The 27,989-nt window shown below is 44.5% G+C and overlaps 1 protein-coding gene across 2 annotated transcripts in view; it reads left to right on the top strand.

The window, feature by feature from the left end:
- Nucleotides 1-27,989, top strand: part of KCNQ3 (potassium voltage-gated channel subfamily Q member 3) — a 391,330-nt gene that overhangs the window by 324,402 nt on the left and 38,939 nt on the right. For both annotated transcript variants that reach the window (XM_077493360.1, XM_077493361.1), the window contains one exon: nucleotides 25,157-25,359. In XM_077493360.1, the coding sequence (XP_077349486.1) occupies nucleotides 25,157-25,359 (203 nt within the window). The remainder of the gene's footprint in view (nucleotides 1-25,156; nucleotides 25,360-27,989) is intronic.

Below are 27,989 nucleotides of genomic sequence, written 5' to 3'. Positions count from 1 at the left end.
ATCATTTTCTATCAAAAAAGGAGGAAGAAAGGCATAGATGGAAAATAATGGGGAAGGATAAAAAGAAAGACTTGTAGAACGACTCATCTTCAAGTGTTTGGAGCACCTCTGTCCTTTTTGTATCCTTTCCTTCCTTCCAAAATAAAATTTAATTTGGCGGCAGTGTAGATGAGAAATTTTCTGCTGCAGAAAGTCAAGGATAAAGAAAAGTAAATTTGCATTCATATTGCTCTGTAATGTTGCGTGGCCTGTTTTAATTTTCATGAAAGAAGATGTAATTGCAGTGTTTAATGGAAAACAAAGATAAAACGGGGATTGCTACATTGTTGTTTATCAGCACAAACTCTTTTCTCTCTTTTAACGGCGTGCTTGTTTACTGCATATAAAGCCTCAAGAAGCTTTTAATCTATTTTTTTTGTAATCTAGCTTTTATTTTTTTTATAATCGTATTTTTTTCAAGGAGGAATGAAATTGGCATAGACACTTTCTGTACCCCGCCTGACGTAAATTCAAGCGATTTTAATTTAATGTGCAAAAGTTTTAGGACAGTAGAAGGACATAGGAAATTACGAAGGTATGGTATACATGGACGTGTATTTTCCTTCATTCAGCTCACTTCTTTGAAGATTTTGTAAAGGACACAATCAAGAACACTATCAACCTTCACTGCCCATGTCCGCTGATACACCCATATTTACACCTTTGTGACCAGGTTAGTAATGCTTATGGCGCCACTCAAAGCAAAAGAGGAGCCTCTTCCCTGGATCCTCAGGATAGTAGAGTGCCATGATGTACTGATCCAGAGAGTAAAGCCTGATGCCGCGTACACACGAGCGGAATGTCCGACAGAAAAAGTCAGACGTAAGCTTTTCATCGTATATTTTGATCGTGTGTATGCCTCATCGGACTTTTTTTAATGAAAATTCTGACGGACCTAGAAATAGAACATGTTTTAAATATTTCCGACGGTTGACTTAGCCTTAAAGAAGAAGTCCAGGCAAAGTTAAAAATAATAAATAAATCTCCCCCCAATCAAGTATATACTGTTTAATTTTCTGGGGCAGATTGCTGGACTGCATTACCTTTTGTTACCTCATCTCCTATACCAATAGTCCCCGAACTACAGCCCGCGAGCCAGATGTGACCCTTTGCTTGCCTTTATCTACCCCTTGAGGCACCATTCCATTCACTGACACCAATGATGGGGGCACCATTCCTCCCACAGGTACCAATAGTGGGGCACTGGTCCTCCCCTAAATACAAACAATGGGGAACCATCCTCCCACCGATGGAGCACTATGTCTCCCAATAAACCAAATGATGGGCCACTATTCCTCCAACTGACACCAATCATGGGCACTATTCCTCCCACTGATACTAATGATGGGACACTATTTCTTCCACTGACACCAGTGTTGGGGGTACCACTCTCCCCACAGATACCAATTTGATGATGCACTATTTTTCCCCCAAATACCAGCAATAGGACACCATTTCCCCCACTTACACCAACAATGGGGCACTATTTCTCCCATAAAAACCAGTGATGGGGCACTATTCCTCCCACTGACACCAATGATGGGGCACTATTATTCCCACTGACAAAATTGATGGGACACTATTGCTCCCAAGGACCCAATGGTGGGGCCCTATTCCTACCACTGATATCAGTGATGGGGCATTATTACTCCCACTTATGTCAGAGTTTTTTCTAATCCAACTGGCCACAGTCTGGTCCCTGTAAAGCCTGAATGACGGTTAACTTGGCCTTTACTTAGAAAGTTTTGAGACCCCTGACCTGGACAAACAAGCAAAATATTCTATCTGCTGAGGGGGGGGGGGGGTTGTAGTTATATTATTTTTGTACTGCCTGAATTTAGAATTTAAAGAGACTCTGCTGCTAAGACAACAAAAATCTTCTTCAGATAAAAATTGTAGAGATCTAAATACCTACAGCAACCTCCAAGTGCCTTCAATCATGGGTAATACCATGGATGTTCTGAGGAGCAGATCTCCACCCGAAGGGAAGGGGGTTAAGTAGCAAACGTTGACATTTTACGTTGCATAGTAGGCCCTTTGCGGTGTTTATAAAATGGTGATTCCGTGCTATAGATTTATGGTCTGGCTGCTGCCAACTCTCCTACCAATTGGTAGAGTATGGTATAAATAAAAAAAATAAAGAAGGATGTAAATGGCACTGCCAATTGTTAGTGCTAAAAATAGACGACAATGTGCAAACTTTAAAGCATAATAACAATAATTAATACATTAATAGATATACCTTAAAAAAAATGAAACAGAGAAAACAAAATGTGTTTGCAACCTTATTGTAGTGCACTCCAAATGTGTAAACAAATATATTCCCCTCTGGGAATAATATTACGTTTTATAGTGTAAAATACATAAATAACACATAGTAAGGGAAAATGTCCATCCAAAAAAAAAAATATAAATAGCATATGCATAAATATGAGTAAAAATAAAAGTTCATAGGCCCATATAAAGTCCTCCAACTCCAAGTGCTTGGTGCTCTAATATTGGTGCGTTGTATTACTGGTAGGTGAACAGGTGAGGCCACTCGTGCTCCCCCCTCCTCCAAAACTGTACTCACCAAAAGGTTAGACATGGGTTAGAAGGCACCATGGTTAGATGTCCAAGGTCCCTTGTATGGCATTGAATATCTCTTCTCCGTATAGGGTCTTTGTATCAGTGGGTATGCCCATATAAGGGGTAAATGGGCAGAGGCAAACCTCATAGCGTGAATCCGTAAAACATTTATTCAATATATATAAGCCAAAAACATTGACAGGAAGTAAAAGGCTTGTAGTATTTAATGTGTCCAGGATACTATGTGTTCTATGGACTGAAGAACCGGGAATCACGTGATGCTGCTAAACCCCACTCTGTGCGTTTCGTCAGATATCTTTAAGGTGTCTGAATGTACCCAAATGTAGGATGGGGGAGGGTACTTAAAAAACAAGTATTTATAAAAAAATTGAAGATGCAATTATATTTGATTGTAAAAGTTCCAGGCTGTCCTACCCCTGTCTTTTATACCTAGGGAGCCGCTGATTCCAAACAAAGGTGCACAGAAGGAATCCAAACTTTTTAGTCTCCACTGGCTGTATGTTTGCACCATGTATGTGTTATACTAGTTATTGACAACAGTAACTAGAAGTCGGCACAGTGGTGTAGTGGTTAACACTCTCACCTATCAGTAAAAAGGGTCGCTGATTCAAATCCCAACCATGACACTACCTGCCTGGAGTTTGCATGTTCTTCCTGTGCCTGCGTGGGTTTCCTCCGGGTACTCCGGTTTCCTCGCACACTCCAAAGACATGCAGGTAGGTTAATTGGCTTCTGTCCAAAATTGGCCCTAGTATATAAATGGGGACCTTGGATTGTGGGCTCCTTGAGGGTAGGGACCAATGTGAGTGTGCAATGTACAGGGATAGGGGTAGACACTCACTCAGGTTAAACTGGATGGACTGGTGTCTTTATTCAACCTTACTAACTATGAAACTATAAGACAAAAGCAGTTATTATTTTTATCCTTTATTTTTTATTACGCTAACATTTAATACAGCTCTGTATATTAAATCGCTAAAGGGTTAAAATAACAGACTCCAAGCCAAAATATAAGCACAGAAGCATGGGGCATTTGGAAGCTGTTTTATCTGGCAAAATATTTACATTTCTGTAGCGAAAATGATCCGCACTCCAGTTGTTGCTCTTAATATGTCTTCATTTTATTGAATATCCACAGTGAACAAACACAGATTAAGTCAGTTGACGTGTTTCAGCCTTTAAAGTGGAGGTCCACCCTAAAGTGGACCTTCCGCTCATTGGAATCCCCCCCCCCCCTCCGGCGCCACAATTGGCACCTTTCAGGGGGGAGGGGGGTGCAGGTACCTGTACAGTACAGGTATCTGCACCCACTTCCGGGATGGCTCTCTGCGGAAAGGGGCGTAGATTACACCCCTTTCCGAAAGTTCCCCGCTGCCTGCTGGGAAACACAAAGATCCCAGAGGCAGCGGGTCCATCCTTATTGCGCAGCGCGACTCACGCATGCGCAGTAGGGAACTGGGAAATGAAGCCAAAAAGGCTCCACTTCCTGATTCCCATACCCAAGATGGGGGCGGCAGCACCCGAGAGACGATCCAGAGATCGGCTTCGGGTGCCGACATCGCGGGCGCGCTGGACAGGTAAGTGTCACTATTTTTAAAGTCAGCAGCTGCAGTATTTGTAGCTGCTGGCTTTAAAAAAAAAAAAAACGCGGACTCCCGGTGGACTCCCTCTTTAAGGCCTTTGCATTTCAGAGATTTACACATTGCTGCTGGACAAAGCAATCATATTGATGACTTTATTTTTCTCTGTTGTGTTTAAAGTGGTTGTAAACCGTTATAGACCACTTTTACCTTCAGGTAAACCTAGATTAAGGCTTACCTGTAGGTGCAAGAAATATCTCCTAAATCTACACGGTTTAGGAGATATTTGCAAAACACAGGCACTGCTGTCTACAGTGCATGCGACATAGACAGCGGCGCGCAGGCACACTGAGCATGCCACTGCTAACGCCGATCATGCCGTTAGTGGTGGCTCTTGCACACATGCGCGGGATTGACGTCATCGCGGCTCTGGCCAGTCACATCACCAGAGCCACAATACCCGGAAGTCACTCGGGGATAGATGGCGACGCCGGAGGAGGACAACAAGGGTCGCTTCAGGGGCTTTCATCTCAGGTAAGTTATTCATAATGAGCTAGTATGTTTTGCATACTAGCTCATTATATCTTTGCCTTGCATGGTCTATTTTTTATTTTTTTTTAGTTTGGATTTACCGTACTTCCTCTTTAAGCAATGTCAGTGTAGCCTTGCCCCCTCACTGTACCCAGCTTGTAATTGGACAATGAAGGAATAGCATCAGACTGATGAAGTTGTCTCTCTGTTCCTCCTGCACTCTTCTATTGTCGGGTTCCATGGCAGCACATGTTGCACTGCAGCACACCTGGCTTCTAGTACTGAACCTCCCTATCCCTTTCTTCTTTTTAGAGGTCTTCAATAGGCTGAAATTGAGTCATAGCCAAGTATTTACTTTAGTTGCATTTAAAATAATTAAAATCAACTAATAACTAATAAATCTTTTTTCTAAGCATTGCATGTGATATCCAATTAACATAGACGCCCACAAGCATCAAATGCTAGATCAGTAGAGCATGCCTCTGGAGGTCTGGAGTGCTGCACTAACACAAGACTCTGCAGTCCAGATCTGTAGCGGTCCAACTTGCCTCCCGCATGTTGGACCAAATGCTGCTCATGGAGGATGAAAGTGGAGCATTGTACCAATGGGGTGTCAGACCGCTGGAGATATGGACCACTACAATCTGCATGAGAGCTGCAATCTGGATCCGTATGCGCAGGGAATTTAAACAAAGGCTGCAGGACATCAGTACAATAGTAGGTGAAAAAGACAGATACATTCTTTACTCTCAATGCAGTCTAACTACATTACACTAATAAAAAAGAAAGGTTCAAGCCAGGGGCGGACTGACCATTCGGCCTCTCGGGCAGTGCCCGAGGGCCCAGGGCCACTAGGGGGCCCCATCAGGGTTGCCCCCTAGTGTAAAAATCTGTGTTTTTCTTTTTACATGATCCCGAGATTATAGCTGCCCCACCTCTCCAGTACTTTCTCAGCCAATAGAAACATGTCTGTGTGTACTGTGTGATTGTATACTGTGTGTGTGTATACTGTGTGGCCCCATAATCTCTGATTGCCCGGGGGTCCCATAATCTCCTATTGCCTGGGGGGCCCCATAATCTGCTATTGCCCGGGGGCCCCATGAGTTGTCAGTCCGCCCCTGGTTCAAGCAGTATTAAACCCAAAACCAAAAATTATATTGGAGCTTACCAATCCTTAGATGTGGTCCCTGCATTCGTTTTCTTTTTTTTTTTTTTTTTTGCTTTTTTCACCTCTGTTTTCACCTGGTGATCTTAGAGCACCTCCACTCTGGATGGAGGAGCACAGGGGGCACCTTTGGACAGCAGCATTGTCAGTCTGGGGGGAGAGGATTGTTAGTTGAAATACCAGATTTAGATACACTAGCAAATTGAAGCCAAACTTACATACAGTATAATACATTAGAAGTATGGGATAATGGGATTTTTATATACAGCTTACCTGTAAAATCCTTTTCTTGAGAGTACATCACGGGACACAGGAGCTTCATTACATAGTGGGTTATATAGGCACCTCTGGTGATTGGACACTGGTTGACCCTAATTAAGGAGAATTCCTCCCCTATATAACCCCTCCCATCCGGGAGGCACCTCAGTTTTGTAGCAAAGCAATAAGAACCACGTAAAACCCAAGAGGGGCGGGAGCCCTGTGTCCCGTGATGTACTCTCAAGAAAAGGATTTTACAGGTAAGCTGTATATAAAAATCCCATTTTCTTGATCATACATCACGGGACACAGGAGCTTCATTACATAGTGGGATGTCCCAAAGCAATGCTCAGGTTGAGGGGAGGGAGACACAGATCATAAGCATAGACCGCCAGGGACCTGAGGACCTAAACTGCAGCCTGCAGTACACTGCGCCCGAAGGCGATATCCTCTTGCCCTCTGACATCCACCTGATAGAATCTGGTGAATGTGTGGATTGATGACCAAGTCGCAGCCTTACAGATCTGAGCCAGGGAGGCCTGGTGATGCACTGCCCAAGAAGCACTGACAGCCCTAGTAGAGTGCGCTTTCACCTGAAAAGGAGGAATCTTCCCCTTTAAGCTATAGGCCTGAGAAATAACCTGTCTGATCCATCTCGAGAGAGAGTGGACTTTGACGCTGCCTGACCCCTTCTAGGGCCTTCTGGCAGAATAAATAAGCAGTCAGTTTTTCTTATCTGAGCAGTTGCTTGAAGATAAAGACTGATTGCTCTAACCACATCTAAAGTGTGTAAGGATTCTTCCTCTATGGACTGAGGATTTGGAAAAAAGGATGGTAGGATTATATCTTGATTCAGATGAAAACCTGAAACCACCTTAGGTAGAAAGGACCTGTTGGGACGCATAACCACCCGGTCCTTATGGATAATTAAATAGGGCTCTTTACAAGAAAGAGCTGCCAATTCTGATACCCTTCTAGCCGTGGATATGGCTACTAGGAAGACTAGCTTCTTTGTCAAGAGGACTAACGAAGCAAGATGCAAAGGTTCAAATGGTTGGGCTACTAAGGCCGAGAGAACCAAATTCAGATCCCATGGGCATACCGGAGGTCTGACTGGCGGTCTCATCCGCATAGCCCCCTGGATAAAGGCCCGTATCAGGGAATGTGATGCAAGCGGTCTTTGAAAAAAGACCGACAGGGCCGAAATCTGCACCTTGATGGTGCTTATGGCCAGATTCAATTCAAGGCCTGATTGGAGAAAGGCCAAGATTCTGTTAATGACATACCTTCTGGGATGCCATCTCCTGGGTTCACACCAGGAAACATATGCCCTCCAGATCTTGTAATAGATACGCCTGGAGGCCGGCTTTCTGGCATTGACCAGAGTGGAAAGGACTGGCCCCGAAAGACCACGGTCTTTTAAAATGTGGGTCTCAGCAGCCAGACCGTCAAATTCAGACTGCGTAAAGCAGGATGGTAAATTGGGCCCTGCGAGAGCAGATCTGGCCGGAGAGGGAGGGTCCATGGCCTGCCCACTGCTAGCTTCATGATTTCTGCGAACCATGGTCGCCTGGGCCAAGCCGGGGCCACTAGAAGGACCGACTTCGCCTCCCTCTTGACCCTTCCCAGGAACCGTGACAGTAGCGGGTTCGGGGGGAAGGCATAGATCAGATTGTACTGATTCCAGGGAACCGTCAGAGCATCTGACCCCTGAGCAAGTGCATCTCTTGTCCTTGACACAAAGTTGTCCAGTTTCCTGTTGAATCTGGACGCAAAAAGATCCACGTCTGGAGTGCCCCATTTGTAACATATGTCTCGAAACACATCGGGGTGCAGAGCCCATTCTCCTGGGCACAACTGCTGGCGGCTGAGATAATCCGCCTGCCAATTCTCCACACCTGGGATGAAGACTGCAGAGAGGCACGGAACATGCTCTTCTGCCCAGACAAGTATGCGATTCACCTCGTTTTGGGCCACCAGACTTCTGGTACCGCCCTGGTGATTGATATAAGCCACCGCGGTGGCATTGTCGGACTGAATCCGAACCGGGAAGCCTCGCAGTCTGTGAGACCACTCTCTGAGTGCCATGTAAACTGCCCGAATCTCTAGGATATTTATGGGCAACAGACTTTCGGTCGCAGACCATTTTCCCTGCGAGCATGTTCCCTCTAATACGGCTCCCCAGCCTGTCAGGCTGGCATCCGTTGTGACAATCTTCCATGAGAGGGGAAGAAATGTTTTGCCCTTTAGCAAATTTCTGGTTTGTAACCACCAAACAAGACTCTTGTGTGCCCGGGGGGATAAACGCATAGGAAGATCCAGGGATTGGGGCTTCCTGTTCCAAATCGCAAGGATGCATCTTTGCAGGGGCCTTGAGTGGAACTGGGCAAATGGGACGGCCTCGAATGAGGCGACCATCTTTCCCAATAGTCTCATACATAAACGAATAGAGGGAGATCTTCTGCCCAGAACTAGGCGCACCAGATCTCCAATGGCCAAGGTCTTTGGCCCTGGGAGGAACACCCTGCCCTGAGCGGTGTCGATAATGAGACCCAGGTAATCCAACCTGGTGGTCGGTTGCAGAGACGACTTTTCTAGGTTTATAATCCAACCTAGGCGGCCCAGATGTTCCAGCGTTTTGGTGACGCTGCGACTTAGGCTCGTTATAGTTCTCTCTACGAGAAGCAAGTCGTCTAGGTAAGCCATGACGGCTATGCCCTGAACTCTTAAGGTTGCTAAGAGAGGGCCTAGAATCTTCGTGAAGACTCGGGGGGCCGTGGCTAGGCCGAATGGCAGGGCCACAAATTGAAAGTGGCGTTGCTCTACCGCGAACCTTAGGAACTTCTGGTGCGCGGGAAATATTGGCACATGGAGATATGCATCTCTGATATCTATTGATGCCATGAATTCTCCCCCTTGCAGGGAGGAAACCACAGTGCGTATAGACTGCATCCGGAAGGTCTGGATGTGTAGAAACCGATTCAAGTCTCTCAGATCCAAGATAGGTCTGACACTTCCGTTTGGTTTTGGGACGGTGAAGAGATTCGAATAAAAACCTGAACCCTGATCTTTCGGGCTCACTTCTACTATCACACCTTGGGATAGTAACTGATCTAAGGCCAGGAGTAGCGATTTCCGCTCTATTGGATCCTTGGGGATCCTTGACCTTAGAAAACGAAAGGGTGGAATCTTCTGAAATTCTAGCCTGTAGCCCAGAGATACCGAAGAGATCACCCATTTGTCCTGAATCTCCTCCCGCCAGGCGCCTGCAAACTGCAGGAGCCTTCCCCCCACTCGGCCGAGCGGGGGCGCCCCTTCACAAGGAGGTCTTGGAGGTTTGCTTGGCAGGCTTCCGCCCCCAAGTCTTTTTCTGTCCCTGGGCTCGGCCCTGAGGCTTTCTAGCAGCGGAGGGCTGGGAAGGCCGTCGCCACTGTTTAGAGCTTGACGCTTCGGGAGAAAGAGTACGCCTGAATGAAGGACGCTTACTCTTCTTGACTGGAAGGAGTGTAGATTTACCTCCTGAGATATTTTGGATGAATTTATCTAGTTCTTCTCCAAACAAACGTTCCCCTTTAAATGGGAACCCAGCCAAATGCTTTTTGCATGACATCTCAGCGGCCCAATTTTTTAGCCATAGAGCCCTACGCATGTGTACCAACATAAGGGACAAACGGGATGCTTGTTGGACAGAATCCAAAATCGCATCAATTATGAAACATAAGATGTGAGGCATCTCTGCATATTTCACTACTTCCTCGCTGGGGAGGAGTTCAAACATTTGTTTGACCTGTTCCTTAAGGAACTGACACAATCCTACGGCTGCGACTGTAGGTTGCACCACAGCGCCGGCCATGGAAAAGGAGGCTTTTAACAAGGTTTCCAGCCTTTTGTCAGCTGGATCCTTAAATACCTGCGCATTATCCAAAGGACAAGTTAGGTTTTTATTCACACAAGAGATAGCTGCATCAACAGATGGGGCCCCCCATTTCTTGGTGAAACTTTCCTCCACGGGATAATTCATAGAAAACCTCTTGGGAGGAGTAAACAGTTTATCGGGATGTCCCCAGTCCTCATACATCAAGTCAGCCATTAAAGGATGAATTGGGAAGGAACAAGCAGTCTGTGGGGCTTTCCTGACTCCCAGGGAAGAGACAGAGGATGTAGCGACTTCAGCAGGCGGCATTCTGAACGTGGTACGCACCAATTCAGTGTAATACTGCACCTGCTTTCTGAGTGCCTGGGAGGAGGGGACTAGCTCCTCATCCTCTGACTGATCCGACTGCTCATGATCCCTTTCTAAAGATAGGGATCTCTCCTCATTTTCAGAGCAACTGTCTGAGAGAGGGATTTCAGCAGAGGGAGGGGATCTACCCCTTTTTCTGCTATCTTTTAGGGAAGCAGAAATAAAATTCATTATCCTCCCTTCAAAACTCTCCAATGAAGCCCTAAGGGAGTCCTCAGTGACATAGACCGGGGCTGCGACATTAGGAGAGGCTGCAAAGCCTGAAAGGGGCACTGACTCGTCTTGAGATGCAGGCTCCACTCTTGCAGAGGGGGATGGTAACCTGCATGCACCCTTGGAACCCCTGGACCTAGGCGGTGATTTGCCAGTGCTTTTGTTACCTGCCCCTGAAACCCTCTTACGAGGAGACATAGTACTGAGCTACAAAGCAGAGTTACTAATGTAAAATGCAATCACTTATTTGTGCTTAAAGTCTCACAATAAATCAATATTAGCTTAACTGCACAATATGATGCCGAGTAGGTGTCTTAGGGTTTGCCTGGATCCAATCCCACGGATGCTTACAGCCCACAGCTCCTGTGCCTCACCTTACAGTCCCCTGACGCTCTGGGCTTTTAAATCGGCCGTTTTGGCGCCTGCATTACAGCATAGAGCACCTGATTGTGCACAGCTGGCAACCACACCCCCCCCCCTTTCCCCATTAGGCCGGGAGCGCGCCCGGCGCGCGTGCACGCGCCCGCGCGCGTGCACGAGGACCGCGGGATCCGGGGGGAGGAGGAGAACCCAAAAGGAGTGACCTGGGACCCCCTGATCTGCGTGGGACCCCTTTTTTACCTTTATTGTGGCAGGGACTGCAAGGAGACGTGAGAGCTGGAGAACCAGGCACTTCACTGAGCGTGTTAGTATTGAAAGGCATGTAAGTATGCATCAGGCTGCTCTTACTCCATCTAGTGGTGGAAACCAGGTAAGACATACAACTACTCACAGTGAAGAAATCCATTCATATATTAAATATATAGGATGACTTCCCATACCTGTTCCCCGCCGCAGGAATTGCTGTGTTCAGACCAATTCCAGCCTTCACCCATCACGGCGGGTATTGTTAGCCAACCTTCAGGCGTATCTGGGGTTCTTACGAAAAGATCCTCCTACCTGGGCCTTGTAAAAAACTCTGCCAGAAACTTACGGGCGCCCTGAGTCAACAGTACCCCAAGTCTGGTTGTCCCAGAGTCCAGTCTTCCAATGGAGAGGACTTACAGGCAAAACCTCGTGTCTTCGGCAAACGAGGCCCGGGTACCATACCATCTTGGGAGTCAAATATCGGCCCGAGGTATGGATCCGGTTTGTTGTAGCCCTTCGGCCCTCGCCGGGACCCGCATAGAGCTAAGTTTTACGTGACCATCGACCAGACACTGGCGAAAAAACTGAGGTGCCTCCCGGATGGGAGGGGTTATATAGGGGAGGAATTCTCCTTAATTAGGGTCAACCAGTGTCCAATCACCAGAGGTGCCTATATAACCCACTATGTAATGAAGCTCCTGTGTCCCGTGATGTATGATCAAGAAAAAGGCTTTACGTAATTAAAAGCTGATCAATGTAAGAACCCCTGTTAGTGGTAAATGGTTTGTCTCTACACTCAACTAATACATTTGCAGGAGAGCTTGTTCTGTTGAAAAACAACAGCCTTAATGGCCAGATCACCAGGGGAAAAATAGAAGAAACAAAGCTTAAAAAAGAAAACGAATACAGCCATCACATCTAAGATTTGATAAGCTGCAAATAAATCTTATATTTTGGCTTTAAAGTGTTACTAAACCCAGGGCCCTGCAGTCACTATATCTGGTCTCCCACAGTACATAGAGCATGGAAATGCAATTAATTTTAGTAAATATAAACTGATAAATACCTTTTCTCATCAGCAGTATATAGCAGTCTTGTGACTTCTATCAGTTTCTGGGTAAAGCTTGTAAGAGGAGTTTCCATTCTCCCCTGATTGTTCTATGAGGCTGCAGGACCACTCACCCTCTGCCTGGAAAGTGTGGATTGGCCCTGTGCTGATCACATGCACCCTTCCAAGAAAAAAAAATCTCTCTAGCAATACATACCAAACTGAGCACCCGACATGTTTCGCAATAAACTTGCTTCAACTGGGGCAACCCCAGTTTTCTTGAATCCCTTGGCCCTCTGGGAGAACCTACAGTGGTGTGAAAAAGTGTTTGCCCCCTTCCTCATTTCCTGTTCCTTTGCATGTTTGTCACACTTAAGTGTTTCGGAACATCAAACCAATTTAAACAATAGTCAAGGACAATACAAGTAAACACAAAATGCAATTTGTAAATGAAGGTGTTTATTATTAAAGGTGAAAAAAAATCCAAACCATCATGGCCCTGTGTGAAAAAGTGATTGCCCCCTAAACCTAATAACTGGTTGGGCCACCCTTAGCAGCAACAACTGCAACCAAGCGTTTGCGATAACATGCAATGAGGCTTTTACAGCGTCCTGGAGGAATTTTGGCCCACTCATCTTTGCAGAATTGTCCTAATTCAGTTACATTAGAGGGTTTTCGAGCATGAACGGCCTTTTTAAGGTCATACCACAACATCTCAATAGGATTCAGGTCAGGACTTTGGCTAGGCCACTCCAAAGTCTTCATTTTGTTTTTCTTCAGCCATTCGGTGGTGGACTTGCTGGTGTGTTTAGGATCATTGTCCTGCTGCAGAACCCAAGTTCGTTTCAGCTTGAGTACACGAACAGATGGTCGGACATTCTCCTTCAGGATCTCTTGGTAGACAGCAGAATTCATAGTTCCTTTTATCACGGCAAGTCTTCCAGGTCCTGAAGCAGCAAAACAGCCCCCGACCATCACACTACCACCACCATATTTTACTGTTGGTATAATGTTCTTTTTATGAAATGCAGTGTTCCTTCTACGCCAGATATACTTGGACACACACCTTCCAAAGAGTTCCACTTTTGTCTCATCGGTCCACAGAATGTTGTCCCAAAAGTCTTGGGGATCATCAAGATGTGTTGAGAAATTGAGACGAGCTTTGATGTTCTTTTTGCTCAGCAGTGGTTTTCTCCTTGGAACTCTGCCATGCAGGCCATTTTTGCCCAGTCTTTTCCTGATGGTGGAGGCATGAACGCTGACCTTAACTGAGGCAAGTGAGGCCTGCAGTTCCTTGGACATTGTTGTGGGGTCTTTTGTGACCTCTTAGATGAGTCGTCGCTGCGCTCTTGGGGTAATTTTTGGCAGCCGGCCACTCCTGGGAAGGTTCACCACTGTTCCATGTCTTCGCCATTTGTGGATAATGGCTCTCACTGTGGTTCGCTGGATTCCCAAAGCTTTGGAAATGGCTTTATAACCCTTTCCAGAATGATAGATCTCAATTACTTTCTTTCTCAATTGTTCCTGAATTTCTTTGGGTCTCGGCATGATGTGTAGCTTTTAAGGATCTTCTGGTGGACCTTACTGTGTCAAGCAGCTCCTATTTAAGTGATGCCTTGATTGTGAACAGGTGTGGCAATAATCAGGCCTGGGTGTGGCTAGAGAAATTGAACTCAGGTGTGGACAACCACAGTTATAGTATGTTTTAACAAGGGGGGCAATCACTTTTTCACACAGGGTTTGGATTTTTTTTCACCTTTAATAATAAACACCTTCATTTACAAATTGCATTTTGTGTTTACTTGTGTTGTCCTTGACTATTGTTTAAATTGGTTTGATGTTCCGAAACACTTAAGTGTGACAAACATGCAAAGGAACAGGAAATGAGGACACTTTTTCACACCACTGTATATATTGCAGGGAAATGAAGTGATCTATGTTCTGTGCCCCCTGGATGGCTTTCTGGGTGGACTTGTGTCATGTGCTCTGGGCTGCTAGGGCGGAGATTGGGCCTATCCCGGGGGAATCAGGCTTTGTGAGGGCCTATCCAGAAGTAGGAGAGCAGCGCAGGGTTTGCACTGCGGCTTGCAGTCCAACCAGAAGTGATGGTTCTGTCGGCCGGAGAACCTGTCGTTGTCGGAGGTAGAAGGGAAGCTATAGCCACAAAGGGCCCAACCACCTTTACCAGGGACCACAGTGAGTAACTTACGCAAGTACTGGAACCATATTCTCACTGAAAGGGCGCGGTGGAGAATCGGGAAACTTCAGGCGGTGATCAAGCCAGGGACCAAACCCATGGAGGAAACGCTTGCAGAGCAGACTTGTGAGTCAAGCCAGGCATCTCAGCGGTTAGCAGGGGTGAAGCTTGATGCCGCGTACACATGACCGGACTTTTTGACAGCAAAGGTCCGACGGACTATCTTGTGTGGGCTCCATCGGACCATTGCTTGCCAAAAATCCGGCGGACTTTAGAAATAGAACATGTTTTAAATTTTTCCACCAGAACTCCGCTGGACTGAGAAATCTGTTCGTGTGTGTGCTAGTCCGACGGACAAAAACCGACGCTAGGGCAGCTATTGGCTACTGGCTATGAACTTCCTTATTCTAGTCCAGTCGTACGTCATCACGTTAAAATCCATCGGAATTTGATGTGATTGTGTGTGGCCAAGTCCGATCGTTCGAAAAGTCAGTCGGAACTCCGCCGAAAGTCCGTCGGAAAGACTGTTGGACCTAGTCCCTCGAAAAGTCTGGTCGTGTGTACGCTGCATAGGAAGTATTCAGAGTGCAAGGCTAGAGACCCAGCAGAGAAGCCGGAGTGACGCTTGAGGGAGATACCATCGCAAACCCTGGAGGAGCTTAAGGGATTCAGAGTCAGTAAATCAGATGGTCTAGTGAAAGACCGGGAGCTCAGTGTTGAAGAACTACAAGAGGCAGTTTGAGTTTAGCTGAAAGGGCTGTTATGTTTGAGTTGGGAACTGTTAAAGACTGTTACCATAGGACACAACATTCCTCCATGTGCAGATGTGGCTTCTTGCTGGGGCCTTTCCCTGGCTGTTCTTTTATTGACATCTCGGAGTCTGCCAATTGAATTAGCAACTATCTAAGGGTGTCCTGACCCTAACCCCCTTTCCCCCAAAAATACAGAAAGGACTGTTAAGAGAAATAAAAACCTCTTTTACATCCAAGAAGTGTCTGGTGTCCAATAACTTTGTCCACCTTGCGCCCACTATGCTTCACAACCCACCACATACAGAAAGATGTCAGCTATCTTTGGCTGTCTGTGTAGATTGGAAAAGGACAAGAAAAATGTTTTGCCTTCTTTTGGCTAATGTCCAAAAAATCATTGCAATTTGCGGTTAGCTTACTTGATAAAAGAAGTGCAGCGCTCTGATATCTAAGGGTTGAACATACAGCATATTTAAGTTTCTTTGTTACAGTAAAATTGTAAAACATCATGCACACGATCAGATTGTTCGCCAACAGAACCGTGGAATTTTGTCCGAAGGGTGTTGGCCCAAACTTGTCTTGCATACACACGGCCATACAATTGTTGGCCAACAATTACAAACGTAGTGATGTACTACATTGTTTTTCAGGTCTTTAGCGCCAACCTTTAGGCTTCTTCTGCTAATTTCATGTTAGTAGAAGTTTGGTGAGTGTTGATTTGTGTTTTTCATTTCGCGCTTTTCAGTTCGTTTCTGAACGGCCGTTCGTCAACCAGACATGTTGCGGAATCTGAGGAGATAACATGTTATTTATTATTGGCCTTGGAGGTATTGCTTTGACATTATTTGTTTGGTTGAATAATGATTTGATTTGGTATATTTTCTATATTTTTGGATACACAGAATGCACTTTTTGGTTAAGTTCTATTGACAGATAGCGTGTCTAATTTTATTTGTTTTCTTTTTTTAATGCACAATAAAAAAAACTGTGGAGAATAATATTTGGCGATGTGTTTTACTTCAAATGACAGTTTGGGAGTAGGCAGTTACATTTTAAAAAATACAATGTAAAATTGACACCAACATAATTGTATCTTTGATCTTAAAAACTACGGGATTGTGGTAACTAAAAGCATAATAATATTATTCTTTGCAATAACTCCATCAGTATCTGCTGCAAAGCAGCTTCATTATTATCCCATTATAAAGAAGAAGAGGATTGTGCGCTGCATTTGGAAATTTCATAATTTGCCGCGTCACGAATGTTAATTCTCCATTACGAACGACAGTTTACCAGACTGACCGCTTCCGGCTCGTCCTTGCTTCCGAGCATGCGTGTTTGTACTTTGGACTTTTGTCCAACGGACTTGTGTACACACGCATGGAAAATCCGATAACATGCATTTGTCCGTGGAAAATTTTAAAACCTGCTAGACAACATTTGTCTGTGGGAAGTCTGACAACAATTGTCTGATGTGGCATACAAATGGTCAGATTTACCGCCAGCAGCCTGATATCCAACATTTCCCGTCGGAAAGTCCGATCGTGTGTACAAGGCTTTAGGCTCCATGCACACTAGCGTTTTTTTCAGCTCCTGTAAGCTGATATTAGCATTTTTTCTGCTCCTAGAAGCAAAATAGTGTTATCCTATGTGTCCAGGCACACTAGTTTAGGCTATTAGCTTTTTTTTTGAGCTTCAGCATCTAGGAGCAGAAACAAAATTGTTTTTGTAGAGGGTTGTTGGAGCGTTTTTTTCCAGCAGAAAAAAAACACTGAATGCCCCTAAATGCTTCTAACAGCTTTCTTTTAGTTTTTTTTTTTTATCTGTACATGTACTCTAAAGCGCTAATAAAATACTAATACTCCTAAATGCTCCTAAAAGCTTCTAAATACTTCAAAAAGCTACTAAAAGGCTACTAGAAGCTGGCACAAAAATGCTTTTATCCGTATTTGTCATCCAGCATTCCTTTTCAGCTTTCTTTGAGCTTCTGAAAAATGCTAGTGTGCATGAAGCACACTTGGACAACTGAGCGTCTGATTTTTGTCAAACGGGCGTGTGCCAGGATCTTGTCTTGCATACTAATGTTCCACAAGTTATTGTACCACAAACATGAATGTAGTGACGTACTACGAGGAATTTCAGTTCTTGAGCACCACCTTTGGGCCCCTTCTGCTAATTTCGTGTTTGGTGAGCATTGAGTCCAAGCATGCGTGTTTGTACTTTCGACTTTTGTGTGACGGACTTGTGTACTGACCATCCAAAAATCTGACGTGGAGCTGTCGTTTGACAAAAATGTACTAGCCTGTCATCCGAAAATTGGAAAACACTTGTTGAAAGGAGGGTACTAACGGTAAGAACTTCGGACAACAGCCTGTCAAACGACAAACCCCTTCTGATTTTCGTACCTTGTGGCTTTAGACTGTAGACATACTACAAGAGATGGTTCGAGACTGCATATCTACTACGGGAGGGGTTTGAAACTGTAGGCTTGCTACAGGAAGCAGAGACTGATGACATGTTATATGAGACTGTTAAAGGGTAAGTTCACCTTATATGTTTCAACCATTCTGTGAATGGAAAACTACAAGTCCCGACATCCTTTGCAGTAGTTTCCAATGAACTACACTGACAGATCTGCAGGAGACCTGCATGGCATCAGCGATCTGCTGACCATTGGTGCAATGCTAGAGGCTCCAGAAGAAAAAACAAAATGCACATTTTTTTTGTACCTGCAAAAAAGTTTATTATTTTTTGTTAAAAGGGAAACTTATCGTTTAAGCTGGCCACGTAGCAGTAAAATATAATTAAAAAAATGTTTATTTAGGAACATTTGTGTTGTCTAATGGTTAGCGGGGTCAAATCGATGTTTCATTTTAAGAAAATTCAAAGGAGCAAGACTGAAATTTTTCTGAAATGAACGAATTTCTAACAGCACGTGTGTTTTTTTGTTGGGGAAAGTCCATTTACTCCAAAATCGTTTTTTAAACAGTGGCGGCTGGTGCTTAATTTTCCTGGGGGGGGGTGGGGTGACAACCCGTGGCCTCCCCCAGCCAAGAAACCCACCCGCCCCAGTCAACCACCTTCCCCCTCCCCCGCCAGTCGCTCAATCGCCACATGGCCGGGAGGAGAAACAGGAAGACATTAGTAAATATTCATTCGCTAATGTCACACAACTGGGTGGGCTCCGGGCACAGTGCTCTGCGCCTCGAGCACACCCTTTTTTTTAAGCCAATTGGAGCCCCAGGCTCTAATCATGTGCTTCAAAAAAAGAAATAAATAAAAAAACCCATTGGAATCCATGCGTCCATCACTGAATATACTGATGAGAACTTTTGTATGATTGTTCAAATGAACATGCGTCTACTAGTGCAGCCTTTTTCAACCAGGGTGCTGTGGCACCCTGATGTTCCTCCTGGGTTCTTCAGGGGTGCCTTGACGAATTGCCCAAAAATTGTCAACAAGGTGATGGGTGAATCAAGCCTGCTTTTTTTTGTTACCCAAAGCCACGGGTTTTTATTGTGCAGCATTACATCCATGGTCAACGTGCAGGCCAGCTGCCAGCTTCCTAACAACCAGTGCTATCATAAGTTGATAAAGAGGATGTCAGGCTCCTGAGGACATCCTTGTTTGCCCCTCTCCATCCACACTGGAGTCACATTAGCTGAATGAGGGAGAGAAACTGAGGGAGAAGAGAAACACACGAAAAATAGTCAGTACCAGTGTGTAAAGGTATACAGTGCCTTGCGAAAGTATTCGGCCCCCTTGAACTTTTCAACCTTTTGCCACATTTCAGGCTTAAAACATAAAGATATAAAATTTTAATTTTTTGTGAAGAATCACCAACAAGTGGGACACAAGTGTGAAGTGGAACAAAATCTATTGGATATTTTAAACTTTTTTAGCAAATAAAAAACTGAAAAGTGGTGCGTGCAAAATTATTCGGCCCCTTTACTTTCAGTGCAGCAAACTCACTCCAGAAGTTCAGCGAGGATCTCTGAATGATCCAATGTTGTCCTAAATGACTGATGGTGATAAATAGAATCCACCTGTGTGTAATCAAGTCTCTGTATAAATGCACCTGCTCTGTGATAGTCTCAGGGTTCTGTTGAAAGCGCAGAGAGCATCACGAAGACCAAGGAACACACCAGGCAGGTCCGTAATACTGTTGTGGAGAAGTTTAAAGCCGAATTTGGATACAAAAAGATTTCCCAAGCTTTAAACATCCCAAGGAGCACTGTGCAAGCGATCATTTTGAAATGGAAGGAGTATCAGACCACTGCAAATCTACCAAGACCTGGCCGTCCCTCTAAACTTTCAGCTCAGACAAGGAGAAGACTGATCAGAGATGCAGCCAAGAGGCCCATGATCACTCTGGATGAACTGCAGAGAACTACAGCTGAGGTGGGAGAGTCTGTCCATAGGACAACAATCAGTCGTACACTGCACAAATCTGGCCTTTATGGAAGAGTGGCAAGAAGAAAGCCATTTCTCAAAGCTATCCATAAAAATTCTCGTCTAAAGTTTGCCACAAGCCACCTGGGAGACACACCAAACATGTGGAAGAAGGTGCTCTGGTCAGATGAAACCAAAATCAAACTTTTTGCCCACAATGCAAAGCGATATGTTTGGCGTAAAAGCAACACAGCTCATCACCCTCAACACACCATCCCCACTGTCAAACATGGTGGTGGCAGCATCATGGTTTGGGCCTGCTTTTCTTCAGCAGGGACAGGGAAGACGGTTAAAATTGAGGGGAAGATGGATGCAGCCAAATACAGGACCATTCTGGATGAAAACCTGTTGGAGTCTGCAAAAGACCTGAAACTGGGACGGAGATTTATCTTCCAAGAAGACAATGATCCCAAACATACAGCAAAATCTACAAAGGAATGGTTCACAAATAAACGTATCCAGGTGTTAGAATGGCCAAGTCAAAGTCCAGACCTGAATCCAATCGAGAATCTGTGGAAAGAGCTGAAAACTGCTGTTCACAAAAGCTCTCCATCCAACCTCACTGAGCTCGAGCTGTTTTGCAAGGAAGAATGGGCAAGAATTTCAGTCTCTCGACGTGCAAAACTGATAGAGACGTACCCCAAGCAACTTGCAGCTGTAATCACAGCAAAAGGTGGCTCTACAAAGTATTAACGTAAGGGGGCCGAATAATTTTGCACGCCCCACTTTTCATTTTTTTATTAGTTAAAAAAGTTTCAAAAATCCAATAGATTTCGTTCCACTTCACAATTGTGTCCCACTTGTTGGTGATTCTTCACAAAAAATAAAAATTTTATATCTTTATGTTTGAAGCCTGAAATGTGGCAAAAGGTTGAAAAGTTCAAGGGGGCCGAATACTTTCGCAAGGCACTGTATTGCTTTGTAAAGATAAAAATCGCCTCTAATGATGGGTGTCCTACATGTGTAGAGGCCAATGCATTATGTAAAACTATTTAGGTTCATTTTTTAAATTTTAGAATGGAGTGCCGTGAGACTGAAAATAGGTTGAGAAACACTGTGCTAGCCTTTTTTATATATTGGTGCTCTAACATTTGTGCTTCCTACAACCACTAATGCCGCGTACACACGACCGGACTTTTCGGCAGAGTAGGTCCGACGTGATCAGTCCGTCGGACAATCCGATCGTGTGTGAGCTAGTCCAATAGTTTTTCAAAAAAAATCAGACGGACCTAGAAATAGAACATGTTTCAAATCTATCCGACGAACTCAATTCCGACAGACTAAAATTCAGGAAAACCGTTCGTCTGTATCCTGGTCCGACGGACAAAATACGACGTAAGGGAAGCTATTGGCTACTGGCTATTGAACTTCCTTGTTTAGTCCCGTTTACGTCATCATGTTCAAAACGAACGGACTTTCGAACGGACTTAGTCCGTTTGTGTGTGGCCAAGGCAGTTCGTTCGGGAAGACTGTCGGACCTATTCTGCTGGAAAGTCTGGTCGTGTGTACGCGGCATTAGAAATAACGGTGCAGTGTTTTTATATTCCTCTGACCAAGATTCACTACATAGGGTAGTAAAAAAAAAAAAAAAAGAAAAGGGAATGAGCTGCACGAAGTAAAGAAATGTACCTAAAGCAGTCATGGTGAACCTTGGCACCCCAAATGTTTTGCAACTTCATTTCCCATGATGCTCATGCACTCTGCAGTGTAGTTGAGCATCATGAGAGATGTAGTTCCAAAACATCTGGGGTGCCAAGGTTCGCCATCACTGACCTAAACCATTTAGGCAGCAGAAGCTAATCTGAATATTTTTCCTTTCCTTGGCTCCTAGTCAGTGAAAACTTCAGGAGACCAGTCAATGAGTACTAAAGAACTTCATGTGGTCCTCGGATCTGTACGTTGGGCACCATAGCAGTAGTGTGTTTAAGATACAAATTTTCTATGTCCTATTTTCTATGTTCTATATTCTATGTCACCCTTGACATTGTATTCTCCTACCTTTGCACTCCATGCAACTTCTCAAATAATCCTTTTCCTCTTTCCGACCATCACCTAATTAGTTTCTCTCTCTCCCTGTCTTCCAACACCTTTCCCTCCAATCGCCTAACCATCACCCGTAGAAACTTTTGCAACTTCAACGCTTCTCTCCTCTATTCTGCTGCTGACCACCTCTATGACAAAATCTCTCCCCTGTCCTGACCCCAACCAAGCCACTTCCATCTACAATAAATCCCTGTCCACCACCCTGGACAAGCTCACTCCCCTCACTACACGAAGAATCAGGCCTTGACCCCTACAACACTGGCAAACAGATGCCAAGCAGACCTATTTTACAACTCTTATTAACACCTTCTCGTCCAGTCCCCGTAAACTTTTCTCTACCTTCAACTCTCTACTCCGTCCTCCACCGCCTCCACCCACTGACTCACTCACTGCCCAGGAGATTGCTAATCACTTAAAAAACAAGATTGATACAATCCATTATGAAATCTCCACTGTACAGGTATCTCCCCAAGTTAAGACCCCACTACAACAGGTACTCTCAACGCTCCCCTTATTCAAAACTGCTACTACAGACGAAGTTGCTAAACTCCTTTCTAACGCTCACCTAACCACCTGCCCCCTGGATCCTATTTCCTCTCAAACACTACGGTCGCCATCTGACTCTATCCTACACTTTATAACTCACATCTTCAATCTCTCCCTCACCTCTGGCATTTTCCCCAACGCTCTAAAACATGCACTGGTCACCCCCATACATAAAAAGCCATGTTTGGACCCTACCAATCTTAACAACCTACGCCCTATCTCCTTGCTCCCCTTTTCCTCTAAACTCCTTGAACGCCTGGTTTACAACCAACTGAGTGACTACCTCATTAAAAACAACCTTCTTGATCCCCTTCAATCTGGATTTCGCCCTCAACGCTCAACAGAAACTGCTCTTTTAAAACTCACAAATGACCTACTAACTGCAAAAACCAATGGACACTATTCTGTACTCCTACTTCTGGACCTTTCAGCTGCCTTTGACATGGTTGACCACTCTCTCCTCCTCAAAAAACTTTACTCCCTTGGTCTCCCTGACTGTGCTCTTCAGTGGCTCTCATCCTACCTATCCAAATGCACCTTCAGTGTCACTTACAATTCTACTTCCTCCACTCCTCTTCCCTTCTGTGTCAGAGTCCCCCAAGGTTCTGTTCTTGGACCTCTTTTATTTTCAATCTACACCTCTTCCCTGGGTCAGCTGATAGCCACTCACGGCTTTCAATATAATTTCTACGCTGACGACACATAAATCTATCTCTCCACCCCTCAACTCACTCCATCAGTCTCCTCACGCATCACCAACTTACTAACAGACATATCTACATGGATGTCACAGCACTTCCTCAAACTCAACTTGTCCAAAACCGAACTTATAATATTTCCTCCCCCACGCGCCTCTTCCCCTGACTTCTCTGTCAAGAGTAATGGCACAACCATCCACCCATGCCCACATGTCAGGGTGCTAGGTGTTATCCTGGACTCTGAACTCTCCTTTCAGCCCCACATCCAATCACTTTCCAAAGCTTGCCGCCTCAACCTCCAAAACATCTCTAAACTACGTCCCTTTCACATACAATTACGCCACGCACTGAGAGCACAATTCCCCTCAGGAGTAATCTTACACTCCCACATTGTTGAGAAATTCCTCATGGCCCAGGAGGCAGATCGTGTCCTCTCCTCTCTTTATCTTAGGATCTCGACGGGGTCAGCCAGGGGGGGACATAGCCTCTTCCAGAAATGGCAGGAGGACCTCCCCACCCTGGTCGACTGATGATTGGGAAGAGGGGATACAACAATATTTGCCATTGATGATATCAGCTAAGGACAGGTACATACAGTTGAAATTTATTCATAGGGCATACTGTACCCCGCAACGCCTCTCCAGAATATACCCGGGATACTCGGATAGATGCCCGAAGTGTACCACTGAGATGGGGTCTTTTATACATGTGGTGTGGGATTGCCCGGTTATAAGATGATTTTGGGAAGGTGTGGTGCCGGAGATCAACCAAGTTGGGGACCTCTCGTTGGGGTTAGATCCGGTAGTTTTACTGCTGGGCGTGTGTGACAGGGTGGCACCAAATACATATAAACAGCTGTTTGTGTTTTATACAGCGTTCTATGCCAGAAAGACTATTCTTATGCAGTGGAAGAAATCTGACCCACCTAGGGTAGCCCACTGGAAAGCCCTGATTGATTCTGCCCTCCCTCTGTATAAGCTTACTTTTATGAGTCGTAAATTCCCCAAAAAGTTTACTAAGATCTGGGGATGTTGGGTGCAAGAGAGAAGCGTACTATGAGACACAGGGCTGACCTGTATTGATGCGTTGGTCCTCAGTTTCCCGGGCCCTCCCGTTTTCGTGGGCCCCCCTCCCCCTCCTCACCCCGATCTACCGTAGATGGTTGAGTGCTGTATTATGATCAAATAGCCTGACCCTTTATAGCAGCAAATTAAGGAGCTGTCTCCTATGACTACTGGGATAAGTGCTGTGCGGATATGTTCTACGGAATACGACTGCAAATGCCAACCTAATCGCCCACTTCATTGCTCCCAAGACCTCCTGCTCTTCTAGCTCCCTCATCACCTCCTCCCATATCTGCCTCCAGGACTTCTCCCGAGCCTCGCCCATCCTCTGGAACTCACTACCCCAATCTGTCAGACTGTCTCCAACTTTATCCACTTTTAGGCAATCCCTGAAAACTTTCCTCTTCAGAGAAGCCTATCCTGCCTCCATCTAACAACTGCACTATTTTCTCTATTAGCTCATCCCCCACAGCTATTACCCTTTTGTATAACTTGACCCTCCCTCCTAGATTGTAAGCTCTAACAAGTAGGGCCCTCTGATTCCCCCTGTCTTGAATTGTATTGTATTGTAATGTCTACCCTAATGTTGTAAAGTGCTGCGTAAACTGTCAGCGCTATATAAATCCTGTATAATAATAATAATAATGCCCTGAGTTCTCCAGGAGATGTCAAGCTGGTCTAATTTACTGCTACTTATTTTAGCAGTACATTTTTTATTTTTTTATTTTATTATAAAATATATATATATATATTTTTTTTAATATTCATCTTGCTTGCATAACTTTCATTTGAATACTTTAGACCTCTAAGAATGTTCTTGAGAGTTTTTCCAGCTTGTTGGAAAATTTCGTAATAAAGGCATATCCTTCATACTGCTTTGGAAAAAATAGAATGATTAAAAGTTGTGTGTCATACAGCCACCCTTCCTAATATTAGGAAAGATTTTCTCAATGAAGTCATAAATTTAAGCACCATCCGATGTCTCTCAAGCCACCCTTCTGGAGACATCTGCCCATCTGAGAATATTGTAGATAGCTTGGTCAAATTAATTTACAAATATAAGTTCCTTGAGCTTATAGGCCTCTATTAAACTTTATTTTTTTTTCCTTTACAGTCAAAGATGGAGTCTTCTAGATCGAGTACGCCTGTCCAATCCTCGTGGAACCAGTCCAAAAGCCAAAACTTTTTCCCCACTGAACACTGAAGGCGTGGAAGAAAGTCCCTCCAAAGAGCCAAAAAACATTGGAGTGAGCAACAAGGAGCGATTCCGTACTGCACTAAGGATGAAAGCCTATGCCTTCTGGCAAAGTTCAGAAGGTAATCACAGCTTTTTAAAAATAAAGCTTTGAATTTCCACTTAGTCAGCCTATATATTGTATGTAGTATTTAGAGGTGTAGCACTGACCCCCGAAGGTGCGGCTGGTTATTTTGGGCTTACCGTTACCTTCTCCTCCTCGTGCTCGTCTAGGGGTTTCCCGAGGTTGATGGCCCAATAAGCTGTAGAGACCGACACTTGAATCCACTTTAGGGATTTTTATTTGCAGAACGTTGAACAGAACACAGTCTCTCTGTAGGGAATAGAGGGTATGGGTAGTAAAGCTCAGGTACTCTTGGAACTGACGCTTGAATGTCTCTCTCTATACAATCCAGGGAATAGCCATTCGTAACTGGATGTTACCGCTATCGGCTAAATCCCCCTTTGTGGATTTAGTAACCGACAGGTGACTCAAAAAAGCACAGTCTCTGCCACAGACTTGATTGTAGAACTTTAGAATGAGAAAAGTCTCTGCCACAGACTTAGTTGTAACTGAAGGATGAAACTAGGAACTTTCATACAGTAGAATGTGGATTCACCTTGGTGTCCTCTCCAGCTTAGCTTCCAGGCTCTTACCGAGCAGCCAGCCTTATGAAGAGTCCTTCTCTGGTTGTGTGTTCAGTTGCTGGGCTTCTCCAAAACCGAGACGGCACCGAACCACCTTGGAACCCTCCTTCCAGTTACTGTACCTCGGGCTAGCCAGCCCCGAGACTCGGAAATGGAGGGATCCGCACCCCAGGCCATGAGGGCCTCTGGGGGCTGGTCAGGAGGACCAGGACCAGGGATTCAGAACATACTTCTGGACCAGAACCCAGAACCACGTTAAGTACCCCCTCCCGGAATACACAGCGAGACAATGCACCCGCTGATTGGCTCCAAGAGAGAAATTGGTACCCAATACATCCAACCAGACTGCGTTCCAATGCCTGCCATAGGTGACACCCACACCCATGTCCAGGCAGAACATAATACAGTCCAGCCAAACTGATACTGAGACCATAATTTATTGTAATTCACCCTAAAACCCAACTATGGTCTTAGGAACAACTAAATTTACAAAAACATAGCGCGTGCTCTTCAGGAGCCTGGCGCTACAGAGGTCTAGTTATATTTTGCAGAAGCACTTCATCTCTTTTAAGAAGGAACTGATAAAGTTGTGTTCTATAGCACAGAGTTGAGAAATACTGAAGTTAATTTTGAACAAGGGAAATGCACAGCTAATCTCAGATATAGAAGACAGAAATAACTCGGCTCTGTATTTATTAAAGAATATGTTACCCCAACATTTAATCTTCCTGATATGTGTCTGTTGTACCATGAACTTGTTATAAAGAGTATCCTGTTCTCTTTGCATTGCTTCCTTTGTGTGAAACACCTGTTGTTCCTACCAGTCCCCTATTCTCACATTTCAAACTGACCACGAGAGCACATCCTTCTCAGGGTGGTCATTTTTCTGGCTGTGCTGGGAGTACATTCTACCTGTCCTCCATTGGCACAGCCATTTACTGGGAAGATCAGCATGCTGTTGTTTCTCCACCCACAGCTCTCTAAGCCCCTTATGCAGCTGAAAACAGATCACTTATTGAAAAACAAAAAAAAGGTTATTTACAATGTGGTGTATATATATGTATGTGTGTTTTGAATGAATAACCGTGCTAATATTAACCTACTAATATTGCACAGTGTACCACCAAATTAAGTGAATAATATTGAACATACAATGAACCATACAAAATATAAGAAATATATAAAATATATAAAATTCCTTCTGTGTGATGGTAACAATAGTGCAAACTTTTGCCACAGGTCAAAGAATATCACATTCCACTGTGTACAAACCAAAGTCTCTGCCAATAAATTCACATATGTGGGACTAGATAATCAAGCCTTAATGAGTCTTCTGAGTAACAGATGGTTCATTCAGAGATTTCACTGCTAATTCCCATGGATGAACTTCCAACTTTCAGCAGGCTTCCATAACATAAAAAACAAAAAACAAATAAGACCATTGTGCAGATAGTATGATGAAGTCATAGTGTAATGAAGTGATCTTTTACCTGTGGCAAAAGTTTGCTCTATTGTTACCATTACACAAAAGGAATTTTATATATTTCTTATATTTTGTATGGTTCACTATATGTTCAATATTATTCACTTAATTTGGTGGTACACTGTGCAATATTAAGGGGAAATTGTTTGATTCCGCACAGTGGACAATTTATTAAGTACCAGCAGGAAATATAATGTATGAAAATTGAATTACATATATAAATAACTATATAACTATATAACTATATAACTATATATATATATATATATATATATATATATATATATATATATATACTGTATATATTGTAGACATGTCACTGGAGAAGTGATCGAGGGGGTGTACATCTCACCTAGGTTGCGACATAGTGTGAGATGGTAAATCCAGGATGGATCAGTTTCTCAGCAGCGATATGCTGTTGAGTGGTTAAGTAATTTTGCCGGGCCTGGGTTTATATGGAATGGCAGGTAGGTTTGGTAGAGGGACCTGTCATTCCACATCCCCCGATCCAGTTCTGGGTTTGGGATCAGGTGAGCTTTGATCCTAATTAGCCTGGGAAGGTAAAGGCTCTGCAAGGCCTGC

The sequence above is a fragment of the Lithobates pipiens genome, unplaced genomic scaffold (assembly GCF_037356315.1).
Source record: "Lithobates pipiens isolate NorthernLeopardFrog02 unplaced genomic scaffold, aLitPip1_a1.2 Scaffold_19, whole genome shotgun sequence".
NCBI lineage: Eukaryota > Metazoa > Chordata > Amphibia > Anura > Ranidae > Lithobates > Lithobates pipiens.
This window is presented reverse-complemented; position numbering and strand designations above follow the sequence as displayed.